The sequence below is a fragment of the Rhagoletis zephyria genome, unplaced genomic scaffold (assembly GCF_001687245.7).
Source record: "Rhagoletis zephyria isolate East Lansing unplaced genomic scaffold, Rhagoletis_zephyria_1.1 Rzeph_scaffold_08739, whole genome shotgun sequence".
NCBI lineage: Eukaryota > Metazoa > Arthropoda > Insecta > Diptera > Tephritidae > Rhagoletis > Rhagoletis zephyria.
In genome coordinates, this window is record NW_016165819.1 from 1 (window position 1) to 17873 (window position 17873).

Consider the following 17873-nt stretch of genomic DNA (forward strand, 5'->3'; position numbering starts at 1 on the left):
ATACACTACATCAGAATAAGTAATGAGGGGAACAATTAGACTAATTACTGTTTTTTTCTTAGTGTCTTGGGGTGTAAAATCAGAGGTAGCTCGGAGACACCGCAGTGTATAGTACATTTTTTTAACTACATCGTTTATGTGATCCTCACAAGTCAGTCTAGAATTTACTATGAAGCCAAGATTTTTTACTTTATCAACTAATTGAAGAATATCAGCACCAAGATATAGGTGAGGGACCTCAGAGTGCTGGATCTTATCCTTGCATATTGGAAGCTCATAGGATTTCCTAGCATTAAGGAGAAGCAGGTTTTCATTTGACCACTTAAGAATAGAATGCAAATCATAATTTAGTTGAAGCGCGATTTACTAGCATGGTGCTAGTGCGATCAGAGAGATAAAGCTGAACATCGTCAGCGTAAGCATGTAAACGGGCGTGTGAGCATGCATTGAAAATATCATTTATAAACATGCTAAAGAGAAGAGGGCCAAGTATGGAACCCTGTGGAACGCCAGAGTGAATGTGCAGAAGATCAGAGAAAATGTTATCAACTTTTACTTTTTGCATTATATTACTTAAGTAGCTACTAAGAAATCGCACTGCTAAATCCCCAACGCCAAACTTTTGTCCCAGTTCCTCACACAACAAGATGTGGTTGACAGAGTCAAATGCTTTGGAGAAGTCTAGGAGACACAGTAGGGTAAGGTGACCCTGATCAAACTGGTGACGAAAATCAGCCAAGACTTTAGTAACAGCGGTAGAGCATGAGTGGCCAGCCCTGAAGGCAGATTGGAGCGGGTTGAGAAGATTATTATCTTCGATAAACTGTGTTATCTGTTGTGCCATAAGCATTTCAAGGACCTTAGACAATCCGGGCAGAATACTTATAGGCCGAAAATCTGTAAGCAGGGTGGCGCCGGGTTTTTTGGGTACGGGAGTCACAGTTGCCAGCTTCCATGCATTGGGAAATGAAGAGGTAGAGAGGCAGTGGTTTATTAGATGTGTAAGGCTACTTAGTATATATGGTAATATTAATTTGAAAAATTTAATTGGAATATTGTCGGTACCGATGTCATTCGATTTTATTCGGAAAATACATTTAGCCACTTCATCCTCTCGCACAGCGGTGAACTGAAGATGGGAGGAAATTAGAGGGGGTGACATTAGGAATGAAGCTGCCTGAAACTGGAGAGATATTATGGGACGTGGAAAACTCATTAAGCTCATAAGCATCAAGAGAGCACGACGTATTAGAGCTGAAAGTCACGCCCATCCGTTTTAAATTCGACCACAACTGTTTGGGGGGCAAGCTAGGGTTTAACTATCCAGTGTAAAACTGCTTTTTGGCAATTTGAACGATGTAGGTGGCTTTATTCCGAGCACGCTTATACGCATCCCAATTCGCATCAGTTGGCCTCCTTTTCCATGCAGTATATAACGCATTGCGATTTTTAATCGCCAACTTAACTTTATGTGTAAACCAGGGGCAAGAAAAAGACTTGGAATAGACTTGACGAAGGGGTACATGCTTGTTAAAAAATGAAAGAATATTATGTGTTAAAAAGTTCAGTTTATCGCCAGTAGTTTCTAATTTCCAACAGTAGTTCCACTGAAATTGGTCCAGATCGCAAAACAGAGCGGCAAGTCGAATGGCATTATAGCCGCGATAGCAAAAAGCCTGCGGGCCATGATAATTATATGTTAATTTAAGTCGAACGTACAAAAAATTAAGTCGTGATCTGAGACGAAGGAGATTTGATCAAACAACAGAACAGACGTAGAAGGAGGAGCAATAAAAACATCAAGTAAACTAGGACGGACATTACAAGAGAATCTTGTTTGCATAAAAGTGTTAACAACGACCATACCAGTAAGTGCAACAGAGTCAAGAAAATGAGTCGAAGAAGGATCACGAATAGGGTGGCCAGATGCGCTGATTTAATCAGTACAAGTGCTGATTTTTTTCTATTGTACTGATTTCTAAGAGCCCGAAATCAGTACGCAAAATCTACTGATTTTTTGAGTTTGTACTGATTTTGTACTGATTTTTACATTTCATAATTACTTTTGTGAACTGGTGTAATTGACATTTACTTGAGGTTTACATGTTCAAAACAATGGTTTTTGACAACTCTTTACCCATGTAACCATTATTAAAAAGGTGTCAGCAAGCAATTGTTTCGTTTCCTAGGATTTCGCGAAATAACAAACTGTTTGGATTCAACCCAACCCAACTTCACGATTTGCAGGTTTTACAGGATTTACAGGAAAAGCTGGTTTCGCCATTAATAAATCTTATGAAAGGTGGCGGTGAGTTAATCTTATATTAAGTACACTGTGAAAAGATGACAATAAGAGATAATGTTTTGATTATTATTAAACATCCACTGAGAAATCGGCTGTATTTCAAACTTAAGATGACTAGGGACACGAATTTCGATACGATACGATACCATATCGATACTTTTGGCATTCGATACCAATATTTTCTACTCGATATTTTTAAAACGATATTTTTTGGAATCGAGTACTAGAACCCTAGTATCGTATCAAATGTCATAAACTCACATTCCAACACTGAGGGAAAAAAATTTTAGAATTAAAAAAACATGCTAAATTTAAAAAATACGCATATGAAAGAGCACCAACCGAACTCGTTTTAGATTTGAGTATATACGTTATAAAATATGTGGTTGTGAATTGCACAGATGCTTTTTCGTAATTAAGAAGAATAAAAATTAATTTCATGTTCCGTCTGATGGTAATTCAACCCGGTCCCTCTTGGCCGCAACCAATTTTATCAAGCGTCTTTGCACACTCAGCTACAGCCATATATGTGAAGGTGTTTTCAAATGTTGAGTTTGAATCAACATCACAGCGCGCGATTATTTATTTATTTATTTATTTCAGTCAATTGAACAATAAATGCTTACTGACTATAATTCAGAGGTACTTAAAACTAGTTAAAGTAGTTGTATAATAAAGTACGAACTGCTCCACAAGATAGAGACGGGTAAAAGTTGGAATATTGTTTAGCTCCACTAAGGTTCTAATCAAGGGAGCATACATTGCATAGTTCGTTTTAGAAAATACGATGTAGAAAGAAGAAACACTGCGTAAATTACGTGTAGGAACATTGAAGGTTATTATTTCCAAGAGGTTAGGGCAATCAACCGATCCATTCAAGAGGTTGGCAACGAATGAGCAAGCAAGATAAGCAGATCTGCTACTTAGAGTTTGTAAATTTAGAAGTGCACAACGTGATTCATATGAGGGAATAGGTTCACTAGAATGCAGTGAGCGTAAAGCAAATTTTATAAATTTTTTCTGTATCCGTTCTAATCGCGTGATATGAGAATTGTGGTATGGTCTCCAAATGAATGACGCATACTCCAACCTGGATCTTACTAGAGTAATATAAAGCATCTTCAAAGTGTATGGATCGTAAAAAGATGAACTATTACGCCGGACGAAAGCCAGCATCGCGTATGATTTGCCAACTATATATTCAAAATGCGTGGAAAAGTTTAGTTTCGTGTCGAAATAGACACCGAGATCCTTGACTTCATTAACATGATTAAGAGGGGATCCAGAAAAAGGATAGCGCGTGTGGAGCGGAATTAGCTTTCTGGTATAAGTACAATGTGAGTACTTATTTATATTTAGATAAAGACGGTTTCGTATGCACCAATCGTGTAATTTAACAAGTTCTCCTTGAAGGGCAATGGAATCGTGTATGCTTTTAATGATAGAATAAATTTTGAGATCGTCCGCATATAGGACCCTATGTCATTAATAAATAAAATAAACAACAGTGGTCCAAGTATACTACCTTGAGGAACACCCGACGTCGCAATAAAAGGCTGTGAGTAGACATCCTCGAACACAACCATGCAATTTCTGTCAGACAAATATGATTTAATCCACTCCAAAAAATTAGAGTGGAAACCCATAGAGAATAATTTAGACACTAAGACCTGTCAAATGCCTTTGAAAAATGTATATATATTGTGTCGACTTGCTGGCCAGCTTGAATAGCAGACAGACAATCTTCCGTAAAAATTGCAAGATTGGAGACTGTGGACCTTCCTTTAATAAAACCATGTTGGTTTGAACTAATTAAGCTGCTAACTGAGAATGACAATTTCTCCTTAATAACTCACTCGAAAATTTTCGCAACTGTGGGTAACTTTGGTCTATAATTAGATACATCATTTTTGTTGCCACTTTTAAAAATCGGGGTTATCTGCATTATGTTATACCATGTATGTGTGTATGTGTTATCCCCGCTGTGCATGCTTTGTATACATATACTTTCTTAATTACATATGAAAAAGCATCCGAGACGTGCAAAAAGCCATCCGTGTAGTGAAAAATGCTTCATTTTAATACGGGCGTATTTGAATTGAATATTTCCATTATATGTGCGTAGTGTATGTATAATAGAAAAATCCATTTTGTTAAGGCTTTTCACTTGATTTAAATACGAACATTTTTAAACGGTAATCAATTAAAAAATTTTTATTCTTACAACGCGTTTTTTTTCTCAGTTTAGGATAATGGTATTAACAGCTCAACCTAATATTACCGGCAAGGGTTTTTCTACGCACGCACGAAAGTTTTTCTCATTTGATAAGCCCAAAGCAATTTGCGTGCGTGATTTCTCAGAGTTGCATTTCCGTCAAATTTACAGAAGTTTGCCGAGAAAAATTTTAATTCATAGTCGCACCAAAATGCCAATTGAGCATAAACGTCAAATCGAGATGACAAGCACGATAAATCTTGGAATTTGAGTTAGCTTTTTACGCACGCATATAAGGTTGGCCTGTAACAATTCTTCCCGATATAAATTGGGCTTTAAAGTGCAGAAATGTGTACTATGGTTAGGATTGCAAGTGGTGGGATTTGAACCCGCGGTCTCGGTGTTTAAGTCAACACCTCAATCTCTACGTGTTGTAATGTGGACCTTAGTATTGTAGCACAAAGGGGGTGCCTACAGTTTTATGTCGACTCTGAACGGCGATTGTATTTTATGGGAAGTTGTTTTTCATTTTCAAGATTTGCGCACTTCTAACCACTACACCCCAGCGGCCTATATGCGAGACCTATATTCAGATAAACTTTTTGGTTTTTGGTATCGATATTTGGAATATCGAGTCTTTTTATTCCTCTATTAATTGGTACCCGATATTTTTAAAGCGATACTTCAAATGAGTACCATATCGATACTTTCGGTTCGATATCGTGTCCCTAAAGACGACTACTGCTACGGTGCAATGTAAGTTCTAAAAATTTGAAAAAGGTGCAAACTACCGACTCTTGGATATGATATATTTAGCTTTAATTTGATTTTTGATGTTCGACCACCTGTAATTTTACTTGCACATACGCACATAATAGTGTTAAATCTATTAAATTTCATTCGTACTCGAAAATTCGTTGAGCGATAATTCGGTAATATACCTTTTAATCAACAATTTAATGTGAATGTTGTATTTAGTTAGCACACCAACTAAATATGTTTTAAATTTGTAGGTTAAAATATGCAAACAGATTCTGACTCGAGCTGGTCTTCTACTGAAACTGAAACAATTTTTTTTTTAATTTTCTCAATTTTTGTAAATTTTCTAGAAAGTTTGAGACTTCAACTCACATGTCTTTTGTTATAGAATTAACTATATGTTTGTAAAAAATTTAAGTTAGGTAAGAAAAAAAAATTTTCAAAACCTGTCAATACATTTTACTACTATTTTCGTGAGCACAGCTGTACATACATATTTACGTAATACCTTTGATTTGTTTTAAAGTAATGAATATTTATATTGATAATACTATATGTATTTAAAAGTCTATTCGTTATTTTTTGTTAAATATTTTTGCGCTGTTATTTGGTTGTTATATTGTTAATAATAAAAAATACGCTTAAAAATGAGCTGATTTTTATGGCTTTGTACTGATTTTTGATCCCAACTGTACTGATTATGTCACTATAATATCTGGCCACCCTAATCACGAACAAGTAAATTTTTATTAAAATCGCCACAGATGATATAATGATCATAATCAATAAGAAGTTCAGAAAGGTGATCGAAAAAAGGCGGATAACAAATATTCTTCTTGTAATTATAAACACAAGACACCTGCACTTTGGTATTAGTATCAGACAGAACGACAGACAAATACTCAATTTCACTCTCAGATGAATGGCTCACGATCACAACATTTAAGTAGCTCCTACAATATATGGCTACCCCACCACCCTTTCTACCCAAACGATCATTTCGAAGGAGTTTGTAATTGGGAATGGAGTGGTAATGATCCGGAATATCTGCATGAAACCATGTTTCTGATACGCAAATAACATCAACAGACGAATGTTCAAAAGTGTGCCTAACGTAATCAAGCTTTGCAGCATTAAGGCTTCGAGCATTGAAGTGGACAACTTTAAGACCATCTGCTTGCTTACAGAGCACATTTATCATTACTGTCTGATTGCTGGTATACATAGACTCATCTACCAACATCTTCTAGGGGTATCTGCATAGAAACCGAGACACAGAACAGAATAAAATAAAATATATATAAATAGTATGTGTAAATATGTATGTAATTATGTATGCATGTATATGTATGTATGTACGTACGTGTCTATAGATTCAGGGCAATGGTTATAAATTATCTTTACAAACAGAACAAAAATTGGTGAGCGAATGAGCTTAAGAGAATAAACAAAAAGTTAATTAAACAGAAGTGCGTATACTTATATTTGTACATATAAATGTGAACAGCAGTGAGTGAGCTAAGCTCCGCCAGCTAAGTCTGATAATTCGCTATTATTAGATACGGCAATAGGTTCACTGTTGGCAGACACACGAACGAAGACTCCCCCCGTCGCGAGAAAGCACTATGCAGTTTCCTCTGCTTCCTCAACTTTATCGCAGCTTGCAAAAATTTTTCTATTATCCACAGTATTTAGGCCTTAAGCCTAAATATTTCCAAAAGCTAATGCACCACCCTAATGTGTCATTCACATATGTGCACATTTATGCATGCATACTTGTACACATGTATATATATTATATATTCGCGCCGTTAGTTTAAGTTTCCCGCCGGATAAAGTATCTTTCGTTGAATTTCCCCTCAACGTCTTTTCTTTGTCCGGCGGTTCGAACGAAAATCACGGCTTTAGATTTTTCACTTCTTCATCGGGAGCCCAAGGAGAAAGAACTGCAGCTACCAGGCCACATGAGTTTCAGGTAAAACCATTGTAAACCACATATACATCAATTCAAAATACTTGGACAATTAATAAAACCATTAAACTAAAACGAGTTTTATTTGTCTTTTTTTCCTCATTTTTCAAACCTCATTGTGTTTGCGCACCACACTTGAGCCGCACTGCGTCACATTGATGTTTTTATTGGTCCTTCGAGCCGGATATTTGCGGCTTTTGTTATATCCACTAGACGACCAAGTCGTCTAGGGGGGCCGGTATGTTTAGGCGCGTCTGCTAACACCAGGCGCCTAAATACATGCTATGTACTGCTGCATGTGCAAAAATAACACGGCCTTGCAATACAGCAAGACGAACTAAAGGCTTTGTGGGAAAAGACCAAAGTAGCTTATGACGCGATCATAAATAAAGAAGGAATTTCAAAAGATGACATTAAAGCAATTAGACGAAAACATAAGGGCTCGTTTTCCAGCTATGTCAAATGCATGTCAGCAATGGCTAGTCAGTCTGAGACGCTTGTAAACGCAGAGAAGGATGTACAAGATCAGTCGGTTCGTGAACACAATATTCACCTCCCTCCGTGTGACACAGATGTGTTCAAGGGCGACTATCTGTCATAGCCATCGTTCCGTGACATGTTCACAGCCATATACATCCTCAACAAGCGACTCACCCCTGTTGAGAAACTATTTCACCTGAATCAGAAGACTCAAGGGGAAGCCAAAGACATAGTAAGAAAATGTCCACTCACCAATGAAGGTTTTCAAACGGCCTGGAATAACCTGTGTGAGAGATATGAAAATAAGCGTATCCTCATAAATACGCAACTAAAAATTCTTTTTAATCTAATTTCTATAGATAGTGAGTGTGGTAGCTCACTGAAGAAGTTGCAGCGCGATATAAATAATTGCTTATCAGCCCTCAAGAGCCACAACATTGACATCTCGAATTGGGATGCAATTATTGTATATCTATGCTCAACTAAACTTCCCGACTGTACGTTGGCTCTATGGGAACAAACCATAGACCACAAGAAAGATTTACCAAAGTGGGAAGACATGGACAAGTTCCTATCGAATAGGTTTCAAACCTTGGAAACCATGTCAGGCATAAAGGGCATAAAGTCTGTAAAAGCGTCAAAGCCGCAAAACACCAGACATCCCTCAGAAGCCCCCACAAAAAGACTTGGCGCGTTTCAAACAAGCGTAACCAAGTACACATGTAAAATGTGCCAAACAAATGAGCACAAATTACGCCGCTGTTCCCATTTCCTAAAGCTAACGCCAACTGAAAGGATAGAGTTTTTAAAGAGCAACAATGCTTGCCTGAATTGTCTGAGTTCTGGACATACTGTATCAAGATGCACAAGCCCTTTCAATTGCGGCACGTGTCACTCGCGACATCATACGCTCCTGCACACCCAGACAATTCCGCCAAAGGCAACACCGCCTCAAACGCCACCGAGCTCTGCCAAAGATGTTGCCTCAACCTCGCAACAAGCTGCAGCAAGGCGTAACTTCAATAAAACTAACTCCGGTAAAAGCAAAAACGTTAAGTCTAATTATGCAAATATGAACTCAGGTGTACTTTTAGGAACGGCTCGTGTAAATATACGTCTCAATGGTACAGATTTTTCAGCACGAGCACTCATTGATTCTGGTTCGGAGTGTTCCTTTATAACAGAACGACTCAAACGCAGAATCAACCTGCCATCTAAGAAGATGTATGCCAAAGTTTCAGGCATAACGAATTCAACTTCTGCTCAGGTCAAGGAGGCATGCAACATAGAACTACGGTCCCCTGTTGACCCACTGTTTAGTCTACATGCAACAGTGCTCGTGCTGACAAAATTAACTGGAAATCTTCCATCCTGCCATATCAGCGCTATGACTATGCAGGCATTTCCAGATCTGATTTTAGCAGATAAAAGGTTCTACGTTAACGAAGAAGTAGACCTAGTACTTGGCGGAGACATTTATCCCCAAATTATTTTGTGCGGCTTGAAGAAAAATGTTCTCAGTACACTTCTTGCCCAAGAAACCGTGTTCGGTTGGATTTTAACCGGTCGCACAGAAGCACCAAATCCAACAAACAACATAGTTTCTTATCATAGCGAAGTTGCCTTGGATCAACAACTAACAGCTTTCTGGGAACTAGAAGATATACCGAAAAACAAAAATTTAAACGAAGACGACAAGTATTGTGAAGAGCTTTATCGGAAAACGACTGAGAGAAACCCAGATGGAAAATATGTAGTCTCGCTACCATTTAGGCAGGAATTTCCAGCAAACATTTGCCTAGGCCCCTCTCTTAAAAGAGCATGCTCTCAGTTCTTCCGGAATGAGACGCGGCTTACAAAGGATCCCGTCCTGCAAAAGGAGTATAATAGGGTACTAACAGAATATGAATCACTGGGACACATGTCCAGGATAAATGGTAGCATTTCAGCAGACTCTTCCGATAATTACTTTCTACCCCATCACGCTGTGATAAAGGCGGAAAGCACCTCTACAAAAGTTCGGGTCGTCTTTAATGCCTCAAGCCAGACGGCTAATGGTACAAGTTTAAATGACGTACTTTACCCAGGTCCAGTACTCCAAGCAGATCTTCCAATATTAATACTCCGCTGGAGATTATATCGGTACGTTTTTAATAGCGACATCGAGAAGATGTACCGCCAAATTTGGGTGAATAACAACCATACCAAATACCAGCGAATAGTTTATCGTACAAACCCGAACGAACCTGTAAGTCTATATGAATTAAAGACTGTCACTTTCGGGATTAATAGCGCACCTTACCTCGCGATAAGGACACTTCTGCAATTAGCCGACGATGTAGAGAATTCTTTCCCAATAGCATCTAACATACTACGAAAGTGCATGTATGTGGATGACGTGTTAGCTGGAGGACATAGCGTCGACTCTACCATTAAAGCAAGAGATGAAATCTCAGAAGTGTTACGATCAGCTGGTTTTCCACTACGGAAATGGACCTCAAATTGTCAGGAAATTCTTAAGGGCATCCCAAAAACGGACCTTCTTAGCGAAGATTTCTTAGCATTCGAAGACACCAGCACGGTTAAGGCTCTGGGCATAAGGTGGAATGCCCATACGGATTTATTTTATTTTATGGTCAGACCATTGGAGGAGCACGACACTATTACGAAAAGGGCGATGCTGTCAGCGATTGCCAAGCTTTTCGATCCACTGGGATGGCTCGCACCAATAGTCATCGTAGCCAAAATACTCATGCAAAGTATTTGGCTAGAAGGCACAGACTGGGATGAGACTGTGTCTGATACTATTTTAGAACGTTGGCAGCATTTTACGAGACATTACCACGAAATAGATAATATCAGAATATCTCGATGGGTATACTTCTCACCTGGAGACACCATAGAGATACATGGTTTCTGCGACGCATCAGAAAAAGCATATGCGGCTACGGCATATATGCGTGTCAAAAGAGATGACAAAATTTTGGTCAATCTACTTTTGGCAAAAACCAGAGTAGCCCCCGTCAAAACTATATCGCTACCACGACTGGAGCTTTGCGGAGCAGTACTGCTCGCAGAAATCATAGAATCTATAATCAACAACCTCAACCTAGGACCAGTGAAGACACATCTATGGACGGACTCGACCATCGTACTCGCATGGATACGAAAGCCGCCTTGTTCTTGGTCAACCTTCGTCGCCCACCGAATTACGAAAATCGTAGAAAAAGTAGGGGAGAAGGACTGGCTACACGTAGACTCGGCCTCAAATCCAGCCGATTTGGCTAGCAGAGGACTACCTGCGTCAGAATTGGTCAACAATTCTTTGTGGTGGCAGGGACCTTCTTGGCTGCAAGAAGACAACTCCAAGTGGCCCGCTCAAGGAACAGACTATCATACAGAAGTTGAAGAAAAAAGAGCACACACTTATGCGACAACAAGAGCAAATGATATCGATATTCTTGACCGTTTTTCCGATCTACCGAGAGCTTTGAGAGTTTTATCATATGTTATGAGATTCTATCGAAGAACTCATTCCAAAACAAAAGCTTCATTTCAGGAAAATTCTTGTTTAATTTCATCTAATGAAATTAAAACAACGGCAGAAATCCTGATAAAAATCTACCAGAAGCATTATTATGGTGAAGAATACGCAAACTTGAAGTCTAAAAAACCAATCGATGCGAAGAGTGAAATCCTTCCGCTTAATCCGTTCATCGATAAACATGACATCATCAGAGCCGGAGGTCGCCTTGGAGCATCCCAGGACTTAGCATACAATGAACGCCACCCGAGCATTATCCCGTATAACAGCAGGTTGTCCCGCCTTATTGTATCGTTTATTCACAAGGTCTCCTTGCATGGAGAGAATCAACTGATGCTACGCCTCATCCGTACCCAATACTGGATTCCCAAAGTCAAGAACTTGATCAGGTCCACTATCCATAATTGTAAGACATGCATTATCTTTAAAAAACGGTCACAAACTCAACTTATGGGAACTCTTCCTCCGGAACGCACTACATTTACTCGCGCTTTCACCAATACGGGGGTAGACTTTACTGGACCTTTTGATGTTAAAAGTTACCGCGGCAGAGGTTGTCGAGTTTCTAAAGGGTATGTCTGTTTATTTGTTTGTTTCACGACAAAAGCGATTCACTTAGAAGCTACTAGTGATCTTAGTACCCCATCTTTTCTAGCGGCGTTCGCACGGTTCGTGGCTAGAAGAGGATGTCCGAGAAATATTTACTCCGACAACGGCACTAACTTTGTCGGAGCCTCACGATCCTTACGATCTGAATTTAAAGCTTTTCTGTCTGAAACCCGAGAAAAAACTATCTCGAAATACAATCATCAAATGCTGACGTGGCATTTTATACCCGCTGCAGCGCCTCACATGGGAGGACTGTGGGAAGCGGGCGTAAAGAGCTTCAAAAGCCACTTTAGAAAAATTGCGTCCTCCCACAAATACACCTTTGAAGAGCTTAGTACTCTTTTATGCCGTATTGAGGCGTGCCTCAATTCACGGCCACTGAGTCCCTCTTCAAATAACCCTACTGACCTGGAGCCGCTTACTCCAGGCCATTTTCTCATTGGTGGACATCTTCTAGCCCCACCAGAATTAGACGTTAATGAAACTCCTGCCTCCATAGTGAATCGGTGGCAAAAACTCAAAGCACTAAATCAAACCTTCTGTAGGCGATGGAAAACAGAATATCTAACTGAACTTAAAAAACGCATTAAGTGGAAACATCCCAAGGAAAATATTAAACCTGGTGACCTGGTCGTCATCAAGGAAGACAACTTAACCCCAACCGAATGGAGGTTAGGACGAGTTGTCAACGTACACGCCGGTGCCGACAGCAGAGTACGAGTAGTGGACATCTTGACGGAGAAAGGTCAAGTCACTAGACCACTGGTGAAGTTGGTTCTACTCCCGCCATGCAACGATGGAAACTCGGAGCCGACAACCACCTCGTAAACCATTTCATCATTATATCCCACTTCCTTTTCCCACGCGATTCCACTTCCTTATATTAGGAAGGATCCCACGACTAAGGAGTTCAAAATAAAAATTCGGTGATGGTTCTTACCCGGGTTTCCCCGAGTTGATCTGGTTACAAATAAACGACCATCATCAGATCCTAACCCAAAATACCCATGCATTGCAGAGAAGTAAATTGCGTCACATCAAAATGAATTACCAACGGTGAAAAACTAGCAAGTTTACCAATAAATAAATAAAAAAAAAACTTTATCGATATATATAAATAAATAAAATCAAAAGGAAAATATTCAAAATTTAAACTTTTTTTTAACTTGCTGGTTTTTCATCAGAATTAAGAATGATAATTATAATTTTGAAACTCACAGATATCTGGTTCCGTTCTAATTTTTGTTGGCCAGAGTCGTCAGGCTGCTTCTCCTTGTAGTCGTTTCAGCCGCATGGTTTCTTTATTCGCGCACCCCTTAATAAAATACAAATGAATTAGTTTCAAACTGTTGGATATACAAAAAAATTAAAAAAAATTGGAGAATTAGTATATTGTTACAAAGGAGCTTCTATCAAACCGATCCCACGAACCACTATGATGGCCTTGCTGCTAGAAAGTATCAGGATTGAAAGGGGCTTATAATAGCGACACAAATCCAATCATTGTTTCCTTTCCCCATTAATTCCACACCGCAGGAGGTGCTGGGCTTGTGCAAGTGGCAATCACCAATGCAGTACTGCATGCATCACCACAGCATCAAGCTCGATGTGAATTTCTACCAGCGTTGTACCAGTTAAGCAGTCCCAGCGTTTGTGCAAATTTTCGGCAGCGTTACTGTGGTACCGCTTTACTATGTTCTTCGAACGGCCACACAAACTTATACATATATATATACCTTTGTATATAAACAAAACCAAAAGAAACAACAAACATGTCTATCAGGTTGCATATCTATCCATTAACGCAAACAGAAATGGGGTGTATATGAGATACTACAATAAATGCTGTAAATACTTAGTTTAGTTTGTCCAATCACACAGTTGAGTTTCACCTACAACCGCCGTCAATTGCTCCACCTCATCCACGGTAGCTACTGCACGTTCCAAGCTCTGCGTTGACACCAGATTCGCGCAACGCGAGTAACTCTTCCAGTCAGCAGCGGTTAGAAATGCTTCAGAATCTATAAGATTTACAGCTGAATCTTGCGCGCCGCCTTCAACGCCACCACAACGTCCAGCAGCAGCGTCTGTTGTCCGTCGCATTATGCCGGTTACGGCGCGTATGCGTTGTAAAATTGTCAACAACGCTACTGTGGCTTTTTTTCAACAGCGCTATCCACTCGCTGATGGAGAGACTTTGCGCCTCTTCGCTGGCGCCTTTAAGGCAAAACTCTGCATCGCTGGAGGCAATAACTTCGATAACAAGTTGCTTGATGATGGCACGTATGGTTACAATTGCTTCGTCCTTATAGGCTGTTACGAATGAGAAGTTCCTTTTCCTCAAAAGTCCCATAACTATACACACCAATTCGTCTTCTTCCGAGCACACACTTTCCGTTTCATTGAGCACGTCACTTAGCGGCCTGTTGAGGTCAGTGGTAGCGTAACGCTCGAATTCGGTAGTGAGCATCTTATCGATGAGCTGCTCCATTTCGGTGAGTTGCATGGGCAGATGCTTGAAGCAGTGTATGCCTATCAGCTCTTGTGTTAAAATTTCCTGTGTGGTACCTATCAAGTCAAGCGTCGCCACATAATCCTGAGTGCCAAGCAAAAGTTGCAGCATGGGTTGGGTCTTATGCACTGTCGCCATCAGACTGAGCTTATCCAATGCCTCCTCGAAGTTCTGCCTCCTTTGTGCAAAACATATCACTCGAAACGAATCCACCACAGCAGACTGATGCAGCGTACGCAATGAAGCGCGCATTCACGCGCATTATAAGCAGCTTCCTGCATCTCAGTCATAATGGCGTCTTGTGATGTCATCGCATGAAAAAAACGCCGCGGTTTTTTGGGATACTTGACGTGCTATTTTCACCTCCACAATGTCTAAATAATGCGACAACTTCTCTTGTAACAAGCGTCCAGACTGCTTATTCTCTTCGCTGCTATACGCAGCAATACTGGGAAATACAAGCGCAAATGCCGCTGGATGATTTAAATTTAATTGTTCTTTTAGAAATATATCTGGAATGGCGCTAAGGCTGACGGTATGTGTGGGCGACGTCGGCGTTTTAGCTTCGCGCTCAGCCATTGCGGCAGGTGTTTGTTGTGCACACATGCGCTCATGTCGCCTATAACGTTTACCGATTTTCGCTATATATTTATTAACATCTGTATAAGTGATTTCAGGCAAACGTGGCGTAGGTGGTATATAAGTTTTTTTCAACGAAAGCACCACCCCACTTTTTGGTGAAAAGACTGACCACTCAGGTGAAAACGAAGACAGATGTAGGCGTATGTATTTTTATCTGAAAAGGAAAATTTATATTAATTAGAATTCTTATTAACTAAACTTTTACATCTTCTTACCTGTTTGCTTGCGTAATACCTCGTGCATTAATGAACCTTCCAATGGTGTGAATGAGTTCTTTTCATTGACATATGTGTATACCAAGGTTCGGACTCCTAAAAGTGTTCAGGAGAAATCACTAAAAAATCGGAGTAAAACCAACTTTTGTAGTACTAGATTTTCATGCTTTATCCTCCTTTACGCATTCATGATAACATAAAATAGGATTTTTTTCACAAGAGGATTTAGTAACAATATTTTACTTAAACCGAAAACAGCTCATTGAAATTTTGTTTCAATTTGTACATGAAGTCAGAACAACTAAACATGTTGTATTGACTAACTTCATTCCTCCTCAGCCGAACTTAGTTTTAACCGACTTCCAAAAAAAGGAGAAGTTATCAGTTCGTCGGAAGATTTTTTTATTTTTATTTAAAAAAAAAAGGGAATAAAGTGAGTAGATTCACATACCTTTTTTCAACTGTTACTATTCCCATTTCACAACGGAGTGGGGTCTGAGTACTGGTTTAAACGTTCACATATACATACGTTCCACATCGGAAAAAAACAGGTGTTGGTTATACCATCGCACCATTTGGTCATTCATTGTTCAATCAGCTTGCTAGCATAAAATAATACTCACCCACAAAACAAAATGCATTGTCATGTTGAGACATCAATGCATAAGATATTTTACATATTTTAAGGAAAACCTCAGAGACAAATGTGATATTTTATTGTAACACTGCACATGCCAGCTTCAATTCATAAATTGTACTGCATCCGTGCTACCCTGCATGTGAGGCCGGATATCACATGCAGTGACACTAAAACTGTCTCTTTTCTTGTCAGCAGGGAAGTTGCAGGGTGTCGAGAAGAACCAAACTACAATCGTCAATAATATTTACACAGTTTCAACCAATCAATTTAATTACTATTTGATTAATATCAGCAAACTGAGGAGATTATTCATATTTATGAAAATTTTCTGTTTTGGATTATAAATAAAACTTACCTCTGCCCGTGCATGCCTGCACCTTAGAATGTATGGCATTTGGGCGATCCACTTTTCATTTTTTGTGGGTCTCAAGTGGGCATTCTACATAATCTACACGAGTCAGTTTGTGCAGTACGAATGATAAACCCCATTTACACAAACCAACCTGTTCCTATGCATCAGCGAAATAGTTATGCCCTTAACTTAATTAGCCAATGTCGATACACTCGCCACCCAACAACACATTTTAAGCATAAATCTCGAACCAACGTAAATTAACGACACAATTTCAGAGGGNCAGTTTGCGCCGTACGAATGATAAACCCATTTACACAAACCAAACTGTTCTTATGCATCAGCGAAATAGTTATGCCCTTAATGTAATTAGCCAATGTCGATACACTCGCCACCCAACAACTCATATCAAGCGTAAAACTCGAACCAACGTAAAGTATCGACACAATTTCAGAGGAAACGATGTCTCAATTTGCCGCAATGAGGAAAAGGGCCGAACAGCGCGCCCATCGCTATCCGCAACCATGTCGCCTATGCGACGCAAATCATCCGATCAGGCTTTGCCCTTTGTATCGTGCGTAGTCGCCAGAGGAAAGATTGCGTGAGGCCTTACTAGGACGCTACTGCGCTAATTGCCTCGCGATGAATCACGAATTAAAAGACTGCGTGAGCGAAGGCAGATGTAAACGATGTGGCGCAAAGCACCACTCGACACTACATTTCGAGGATGAACCCAGAACATCGAAAAAGTCATGGGCCCAACAGGTGGAGGAGGAAGAAGAAAATTCCGATGGTGTAATCTCGCTACTTGCGTCCGATTCTGGAACGGAAACGCGGCCTTTCCGTCCAGATACCGAAGAAGGTGCACTTTCAGGCGATGTAGCGGAGACTCGGCCTCTCCGCGCATTCGCAGAAAGGGGATCGGAAACTAGGCCTTTTCGACCCCTGTTGCAGCATGAGCGGAACCGGTTACGTGGAGCGGAAACCAGGCCTTTCCGCCTGCGTAATCTCAAACGCAAGTCCTCTCGACGCACACAAAAGGAAGATAGACTGGCGACTCGGCCTCACCAGCTGTCGAAACGACGTGCGTTCCGAAACGGAATCTTGGGTCACCATGCCATAGCTGCGCCAACACTTCAACCGATGATCGCTATCACTCCGACTGCAGTCGTTAAAGTAGAGTATGGCGGGCGTCTACATTTGATCAGCGCCCTAATCGACGTATGTTCTCCTCGAACTATAATAGCACTTGACTTAGCCCGAGAGTTGCAGCTGAACGAGACGCGCGTTGGCGGAGAAAGAGGCTGTCTGGTATGCTTACGAGGAAAATATGGGCAAAACAAACGGGTAGCGACTCACGCTATTGCGCTATCCAATTTTAGCAGGATAAGCCCATCTAGGAGCGCCGACGCCTCGGTGGCTGAACCGTACGCGCATATACGCTTGGCAGACCCTCGCTTTTATGCGTCCGCACCGATACGCTTGATCCTGGGAACCGACGTTTACGCAGATATCTTATTGCCTGGCACACTTCCCACAACATTTGGACCACTGCTCGCCCAAAGCACTATATTTGGGTGGGTGTTGTCCGGGGTCTTTAGAGCGTAATTTTCTACTTTTTACATATA

The 17873-nt window shown here is 40.3% G+C and overlaps 1 protein-coding gene and 1 pseudogene across 1 annotated transcript; one reads left to right on the forward strand and one right to left on the reverse strand.

Moving 5' to 3' along the window:
* The first annotated feature begins 7867 nt into the window (after window positions 1-7867).
* LOC108375316 (uncharacterized) lies at window positions 7868-13522 on the forward strand. The gene is made up of 3 exons (XM_017631417.1): window positions 7868-8018; window positions 8091-10960; window positions 13421-13522. The coding sequence occupies exons 1-3, from the start codon at window positions 7868-7870 to the stop codon at window positions 13520-13522; spliced, it is 3123 nt and encodes a 1040-aa protein (XP_017486906.1).
* Window positions 13523-13744: 222 nt separating this feature from the next.
* Window positions 13745-15281, reverse strand: LOC108375317 (vacuolar protein sorting-associated protein 54-like; annotated as a pseudogene).
* Window positions 15282-17873: the final 2592 nt, after the last annotated feature.

Bases quoted from the DNA above. Each gene is read 5' to 3' on its own strand.
- LOC108375316 (XM_017631417.1), top strand. From the start codon at position 7,868: ATGTTCACAGCCATATACATCCTCAACAAGCGACTCACCCCTGTTGAG. The intron at 8,019-8,090 runs GTGAGAGATATG...TAATTTCTATAG, and splicing joins AACGGCCTGGAATAACCTGT to ATAGTGAGTGTGGTAGCTCA. The intron at 10,961-13,420 runs GTAGGGGAGAAG...TCCACACCGCAG, and splicing joins TTACGAAAATCGTAGAAAAA to GAGGTGCTGGGCTTGTGCAA.